The sequence below is a fragment of the Chinchilla lanigera genome, unplaced genomic scaffold (genome assembly GCF_000276665.1).
Source record: "Chinchilla lanigera isolate Chin_1 unplaced genomic scaffold, ChiLan1.0 scaffold00030, whole genome shotgun sequence".
Lineage (NCBI taxonomy): Eukaryota > Metazoa > Chordata > Mammalia > Rodentia > Chinchillidae > Chinchilla > Chinchilla lanigera.
Genome location: NW_004955431.1, coordinates 5456596 through 5457777, shown reverse-complemented (window position 1 = coordinate 5457777; position 1182 = coordinate 5456596). Strand labels below are relative to the sequence as shown.

At 36.7% G+C, this 1182-nt stretch overlaps 1 protein-coding gene across 1 annotated transcript in view; it reads right to left on the bottom strand.

The window, feature by feature from the left end:
- The window catches only part of Vps36 (vacuolar protein sorting 36 homolog (S. cerevisiae)), a gene marked incomplete at its 5' end in the record, with an annotated part of 23528 nt that overhangs the window by 8800 nt on the left and 13546 nt on the right, over positions 1 to 1182 (bottom strand). Inside the window, 1 exon segment of the mRNA XM_013515869.1 lies at positions 790 to 822. Coding sequence (XP_013371323.1) covers positions 790 to 822 — 33 coding nt within the window.

Sequence of the window (1182 nt, the reverse complement as noted above, 5' to 3'; positions counted from 1 at the left end):
CATCATGTACACAAACTTCATGAAGAGACATCAAGTTTAGGGATATGTATAAAACAGACACTACAGGCAAGCAAACACCTATAATCCCAGCACTGCAGGAGACTAAGGCAGGAGGACTGCAAGTCTGAGCCCAGCCCAGAATCCTTGCAAGATCCTGTCTCAAAATAAAAAATAATAGCCAGGCGTGGTGGCCCACACCTGTACTCCCAGCACTCAGGAGGCTGAGGCAGGAGGATCATTGTGAGTTCGAGACCAGCCTGGGCTATGAAGTGAGCTGAAGGCCAGCCTAAACTGCATAGCGAGACCCTGTCTCAAAAAAGACCAAAAAATACATAAATAAATAAATACAATAAAAAAAATAAAAAATAAAAGAAGGGGTTGCAAAGGCTTAGTGCAAAGGCCCTAGGTTTAAACTGGTAAGTCACAAAAATGTCACTGTTACTGATGTTGTTGTAATCTTCTTTCTAATGCGTTTTTAAAAAGCATCTTGGGGCTGGGGATGAGGCTCAGTGGTAGAGTGGTTGCCTTGCACGCACAAGTCCCTGAGTTCAATCCCCAGTGTCACACACTAAAAGCATCTTAGCATCTTTACCTCATCTTCTGTAATGTCACCTTGCTTTTCTTTAATTTTATTAGCAATTGATTTCGATAATTCCACCATTTCTTTAGCCTGTCAAAAGAGAAGACTGAAAAGAAATAATGTCCCCAAAATATCTTCTAATAAAATATGTATTTTCAAAATGGTGTTATAACTGGTTTTGAATTTCAGAGGTATAGAATGACATATACCTTGATCATTAGCTTGCTGAGGTCTTCAAAGGCCTGAAATGAGGAAAACAGCTTTTGTTGGAATCTGTCTAAAGAATTAAAATATTTTAAAGCAATGAAGCAACTGCCCTCTATTTTCTTCCCTATGACATAAATTTATGAAGTTTTCTTACAAATATAATTTATTAATAATCATACATGTACCTTATTCTGAAATTGACACTTTAGCTAAGAAAAACAACAAAAATGTCACATTTTCAAAGAGATAACTGTTATTACTGATCAAACATTACAAAAAACCATAGCGCTCACAAGGTATTATTCACCTTATTTAACACAAGTAAGAAAGTATGTCACTGGTTTTCCTAATAGAAGGTCAAGAATCAAAGGCATTACAAGATAGTTAAGATAAGC